We start from the raw sequence: 6356 nt of genomic DNA on the forward strand, positions 1-6356 counted from the left end.
GTGCGGAATCTGCACGTTCTCTCCGTCTCTGCCTGGGTTTCCTCCGGGTGCTCCGGTTTCCTCCCACAGTCCAAAGATGTGCAGGTTAGGTGGATTGGCTGTGATACATTGTCCTTTAGTGCCCAGAAAGGTTAGGTGGGGTTACTGGGTTATGGGGATAGGGTGGAGATGTGGGTTTACGTAGGGTGTTCTTTCCAAGGGCCAGTGCAGACACGATGGGCTGAATGGTCTCCTGCCGTGTAATTTCTATAATTCTATGAATGTTACCTCCCTGAGAGCTGAAAGATTGAGCACCCTTGGGTGCTCTGGTGAAGTGTCCAGGGCTAACATCTGAGGACCTATGGGAGGGCGATTGACAGGAGAAATATCCTCACTGCTCGTTTACCCATCTTGATCTCTGTGGCGACAGTGGGTGACACGGTAGCACAGTGGGTAGCACAGTTGCTTTACAGCTCCAGGGTCGCAGGTTCCATTCCCGGCTTGGGTCACTGTCTGTGCGGAGTCTGCACGTTCTCCCCGTGTCTGCGTGGGTTTCCTCCGGGTGCTCCGGTTTCCTCCCACAAGTCCCGAAAGATGTGCTGTTGGGTGAATTGGACATTCTGAATTCTCGCTCTGTGTACCCGAACAGGTGCCGGAATGTGGCAACTCAGCTTTTCACAGTAACTTCATTGCTGTGTTAGTGTAAGCCGTCTTGTGACAATAATAAAGAGTACAGTATTATTATTAAACCGTTGCCACACAGGCCATGTCTTCTGTGCAGCCACCCAACATCAATGGGGCTGACAAGCGCATCTCAAACAGTGGCTCTCACTGTCCAGGAGTCTCTGCTGACTAAGCTTGAAGGTGGGATTAAAGAAATCCACCTAGACGCTGACAAGGTTATTACTGGTTCTGTGAGCGCGCATATGCTGAATAAAATTGATGCTGTAATGATGCTGTTGTGGGCCAGCTTGCTTGCGCTTCAAACTCACTAGCTGGGTCTGTTTTTCAGTGGATGATGGGACTGGAGTGATCAGCTGTCTGTGGTGGAAAAAACAAAGAGCAATGGAGAATGTAAGATTAGGTACTGTGTTCTTATTATGCATTCTCTCATTTATTATCCATCCCTAATCACCCTTGAGAAGGTGGTGGTGAGCTGCCTTCTGGAACCAATGCAGTCCCTGCGTTGTAGGTACACCTACAGTGCTGTTAGGGAGGGGGAGTTCCAGGATTTGGACACATGCGACAGTGAGGAAGCAACGTGTACTGTCCCCTCTGGTGGTTCCACTTTACAGCCCGTCAGCTGTAATCACTGTCCATCACTTTGCTGAATTGGATTTGTGGACAGGAGCTACCTGGGGAATTTTCCCCATTGTTGGGCAGTCACTGTAGCTGTATTGAAACAGCAGAGCTTAAATCTGGTCCTTTGGTTGCACAGAATAAACCGCTCAGGTCAATCTTTCACTTCCAATTCTCCTGAGTTCTGCTTTCCTCCTTCCCACAGCTTCATCTCCCTTTGGCCTGAATGTCCTGGAGCAGCTGAACAGGATCAATCAGCTGGAGAACAGCAACTCGCAGCTCGAACTAGGTGATGTTGTCCAGGTCAGGGGCAGGCTCCGGGATTATAGAGATCAGAGAGAAATCAACTCTACCAGTGTCTGTGAGTCACTCTGCCTGTGGGCGGTGGTGCTGTGTATGGGGAATACTGTAAGATTATCTGTGGGTGGATAGTGGGCTCTGTGGGCAGTGCTGGCTGTGTGGGAGAGGTTGTGTGGGGTCCTCTGTGCAGCGAACCTTTGTGCATTCAGCCACTTTGTGTTCTCACGACACGGGCATTTCCGGAAAGTTCAATTTTTTTCTGGAGTGAGACAGGCTTTGCTCAGAGTGAAGGGGCAGGGCCCTGGGGTGGAGGGGCAGGGCCCTGGGGTGGAGGGGCAGGGCCCTGGGGTGGAGGGGCAGGGCCCGGGGTCGAGGGGCAGGGCCCTGGGGTGGAGGGGCAGGGCCCGGGGTCGAGGGGCAGGGCGCGGGTCGAGGAACAGGTCCCAGGGTCGAGGTGCAGCGCTCTGGGTCAAGGGGCAGGACCCAGGATCAAGGGGCAGGGCCCGGGTCAAGGGGCAGGGCTCGGGGTCAAGGGGCAGGGCTCTGGGTTGAGGGGCAGGGCCCGCAGTCGAGGGCTGGTATCTGGGTTGAGGGGCTGGGATCGGATTGACGGCAGAGCTCGGGGGCGAGGGGCTCGGATCGGGGTTGGGAGGCTGGACTCGGGGTCGAGGGGCAGTGCCTGGGGTCGAGGGGCATTGCCCGGGGTCGAGGGGCATTGCCCGACGTCAAGAGGCATTGCCCGGGGTCGAGGGGCATTGCCCGGGGTCGAGGGGCATTCCCCGGGGTCAAGAGGCATTGCCCGGGGTCGAGGGGCATTGCCCGGGGTCAAGAGTCATTGCCCGGGGTCGAGGGGCATTGCCCGGGGTCGAGGGGCATTGCCCGGGGTCGAGAGGCAGGATTGGGGTCGAGGGGCAGGGATTGGGGTCGTGGAGTAAGGATTGGGGTCGTGGAGTAAGGATTGGGGTCGTGGGTCAGGGCCCTGGGTCGAGGGTCAGGGCCCGGGGTCAAGGGTCAGGGCCCGGGGTCGAGGGGCAGGTGCCGGGGTCGAGGGGCAGGGCCCGGGGTCGAGGAGCAGGGATCGATGGGCTGGGATTGGGGTCGGGAGGGGTTGAGATTGGGCTCGGACTGAAGCTCCCGCTTTGTTAAAATGTTCCATTAATTTATTTGTAGCTAAGGTGGTCGATCCTGTATTCACTGCACAGATCGCTCGGATGCTGGAACTTCCCTATCTTTACCGGAACTTTTATGATAAAACATTTCAAATTCAAATGGATTCCTCTGACCCAAAGTAAGAACCATTACAGTGGAGGGGAGAAAATAGAGTGAGGGAGAGAGAGTAGTGAGGGAGAGAGAGGAGTGAGGGAGAGAGAGGAGTGAGGGAGAGAGAGGAGTGAGGGAGAGAGAGGAGTGAGGGAGAGCGAGGAGTGAGGGGGAGAGAGGAGTGAGGGAGAGAGAGGAGTGAGGAGGAGTGAGGGAGAGCGAGGAGTGAGGGGGAGAGAGGAGTGAGGGGGAGAGAGGAGTGAGGGGGAGAGAGGAATGAGGGGGAGGAGTGAGGGAGAGAGAGGAGTGAGGGGGAGCGAGGAGTGAGGGGAGTGAGGGGGAGCGAGGAGTGAGGGGGAGCGAGGAGTGAGGGGAACGAGGAGTGAGGGAGAGCGAGGAGTGAGGGAGAGCGAGGAGTGAGGGAGAGGGAGGGAGTGTGAGGATGGAGGGAGAGTGAGGGAGAGTGAGGGAGTGAGAGGATGGAGGGAGAGTGAGGGAGAGTGAGGAGTGAGGGAGAGTGAGGAGATGAGGGAGTGAGGGAGTGAGAGGAGTGAGGGAGTGAGAGGATGGAGAGAGATGGAAAGAGATGTTTGAAGTGGGGAATCTAATTGAAGGAAAGCGGAAAGGTGTTAGAGTGGGGGCTGTGGAGAGAGTGAGGGGGGGATATCCGGGGGTGTGAGAGGGAGTAGGAAAAGGACTGGAATCACGGGGGGTGAGTGGGTCTATAAGGGGGAGGGAGGGAGCAGAGGTTGTGTGTTTATGAGCTGGTTAGTTTACTTCCTTTATCCACCTGTGTGATTGATTCTAACCAATTGGTTCACCTATCATTGTTCATCTTCCTATCTTTCCTGTTGCTTTTAGTCAGCAGGGAGAGCCGACTCTGTCACTGCAGAGGAAGATCAAACAGTTTCTAACTCAGAATGGAGTAAAGAATTTCTATCAACAGGAGCTGGAGGCCATTGACTCACTTGTCTGCATTGCTGAACAAAACTGTGTTAGTTTGTGCCTCCATCACCCATCCCAAACCTCACAGGTGGGTGACAACTAAAGCTGGTGGGCACAGGGTGGAGGGCAGCCTGGTGGGCACAGGGTGGAGGGCAGCCTGGTGGGCACAGGGTGGAGGGCAGCCTGGTGGGCACAGGGTGGAGGGCAGCCTGGTGGGCACAGGGTGGAGGGCAGCCTGGTGGGCACAGGGTGGAGGGCAGCCTGGTGGGCACAGGGTGGAGGGCAGCCTGGTGGGCACAGGGTGGAGGGCAGCCTGGTGGGCACAGGGCGGAGGGCAGCCTGGCGGGCACAGGGCGGAGGGCAGCCTGGTGGGCACAGGGTGGAGGGCAGCCTGGTGGGCACAGGGTGGAGGGCAGCCTGGTGGGCACAGGGTGGAGGGCAGCCTGGTGGGCACAGGGTGGAGGGCAGCCTGGTGGGCACAGGGTGGAGGGCAGCCTGGTGGGCACAGGGTGGAGGGCAGCCCGGTGGGCACAGGGTGGAGGGCAGCCTGGTGGGCACAGGGTGGAGGGCAGCCTGGTGGGCACAGGGTGGAGGGCAGCCTGGTGGGCACAGGGTGGTGGGCAGCCTGGTGGGCACAGGGTGGAGGGCAGCCTGGTGGGCACAGGGTGGAGGGCAGCCTGGTGGGCACAGGGTGGAGGGCAGCCTGGTGGGCACAGGGTGGAGGGCAGCCTGGTGGGCACAGGGTGGAGGGCAGCCTGGTGGGCACAGGGTGGAGGGCAGCCTGGTGGGCAGCCTGGTGGGCACAGGGTGGAGGGCAGCCTGGTGGGCACAGGGTGGAGGGCAGCCTGGTGGGCACAGGGTGGAGGGCAGCCTGGTGGGCACAGGGTGGAGGGCAGCCTGGTGGGGGTGATGGTGCAGATTGGAGGATGAGCAATAGAGGTGTAATGTGACTCTGACATTACAAACATGCTTTCTCTCTCTGTATTGGTGAAGGATCCCCCCAGCTCGGCCTGTGTATCGAAGCAGATCCACGAGCTTTTTCAGCAAGCTGTCTGCGCCCTGCAGGAGGAGGGCATCATCTTCCAGAAAGTGGCTGCACACACTGAGCTGTACCTGGTAAGCAGCATTGGACCCAATCACCACACAGCCTCCATCCTGACCATGGTAACCTGTACACTGCCCTTCCGTCCTCACCTCCCCCTCAACCCCGCTCCCAGACTATCCCCTCCACTCCCCTCCACTCCCCTCCACTCCTCCCCACCTCCCCCTCCCCACCTCCCCCTCCCCACCTCCTCACCTCCCCCTCCCCACCTCCCCTCCCCACCTCCCCCTCCCCACCTCCTCACCTCCCCCTCCCCACTCCTCACCTCCCCCTCCTCACCTCCCCCTCCCCACCTCCCTACCTCCCCCTCAACCCTGCTCCCAGACTATCCCCTCCCCTCCACTCCACCTCCCCACCTCCTCATCTCCCCCTCCCCACCTCCTCACCTCCCCCTCCCCACCTCCTCCCCCTCCCCACCTCCCCTCCCCCACCTCCCCTCCCCACCTCCCCCTCCCCACCTCCCCCTCCCCACCTCCCCCTCCCCACCTCCCCCTCCCTACCTCCCCCTCAACCCCGCCCCCAGACTATCCCCTCACCTCCCCTTCCCCACCTCCCCCTCCCCACCTCCTCACCTCCCCCTCCTCACCTCCCCCTCCCCACCTCCCCCTCCCCACCTCCCCCTCCCCACCTCCCCCTCCCCACCTCCCCCTCCCCACCTCCCCCTCCCCACCTCCCCCTCCCCACCTCCTCACCTCCCCCTCCCCACCTCCTCACCTCCCCCTCCCCACCTCCTCACCTCTCCCTCCCCACCTCCTCACCACCCCCTCCCCACCTCCCCACCTCCTCACCCTCCCCCTCCCCACCTCCTCACCTCTCCCTCCCCACCTCCCCACCTCCTCACCTCCCCCTCCCCACCTCCTCACCTCTCCACCTCCCCACCTCCTCACCTCCCCCTCCTCACCTCCCCCTCCCTACCTCCCCCTCCCTACCTCCCCCTCCCTGCTCCCAAACTATCCCCTCCACTCCTCCCCACTTCCTCACCTCCCCCTCCTCACCTCTCCCTCCTCGTCTCCTCACCTCCCCCTCCCCGCCTCCTCACCCCCCCTCCTCACCTCCCCCTTCTCACCTCCTCACCTCCCCCTCCCCCTCCCCACTCCTCCCCCTCCCCACCTCCTCCTCCCCCCCCCCCCCTCCCCTCCCTATCTCCCCCTCCCTACCTCCCCTCCCTACCTCCCCCTCCCTACCTCCCCCTCCCTACCCTCCCCCTCACCCCGCTCCCAGATTATCCCCTCCACTCCTCCCCACCTCCCCCTCCCTACCTCCCCCTCAACCCTGCTCCCAGACTATCCCCTCCACTCCCCCTCCCCCCTCCCCCTCCCCACCTCCTCAACTCCCCCTCCCCTCACCTCCCCCTCCCCACCTCCCTACCTCCCCCTCCCTACCTCCCCCTCAACCCTGCTCCCAGACTATCCCCTCCACTCCCCCTCCCCACCTCCTCACCTCCCCCTCCCCACCTCCTCCCCTCCCCCCC

At 61.3% G+C, this 6356-nt stretch overlaps 1 protein-coding gene across 6 annotated transcripts in view; it reads left to right on the plus strand.

The window, feature by feature from the left end:
* The window catches only part of stn1 (STN1 subunit of CST complex), a 31914-nt gene that overhangs the window by 22412 nt on the left and 3146 nt on the right, over positions 1-6356 (plus strand). For 3 of the 6 annotated variants that reach the window (XM_038773293.1, XM_038773297.1, XM_038773296.1), the window contains 5 exons: positions 992-1063; positions 1484-1639; positions 2749-2866; positions 3700-3871; positions 4777-4899. In XM_038773293.1, coding sequence (XP_038629221.1) covers positions 992-1063; positions 1484-1639; positions 2749-2866; positions 3700-3871; positions 4777-4899 — 641 coding nt within the window. The remainder of the gene's footprint in view (positions 1-991; positions 1064-1483; positions 1640-2748; positions 2867-3699; positions 3872-4776; positions 4900-6356) is intronic. The other 3 variants (XM_038773295.1, XM_038773294.1, XM_038773298.1) reach the window with 3 other exon arrangements.

The sequence above is a fragment of the Scyliorhinus canicula genome, chromosome 16 (genome assembly GCF_902713615.1).
Source record: "Scyliorhinus canicula chromosome 16, sScyCan1.1, whole genome shotgun sequence".
Taxonomy (NCBI): domain Eukaryota; kingdom Metazoa; phylum Chordata; class Chondrichthyes; order Carcharhiniformes; family Scyliorhinidae; genus Scyliorhinus; species Scyliorhinus canicula.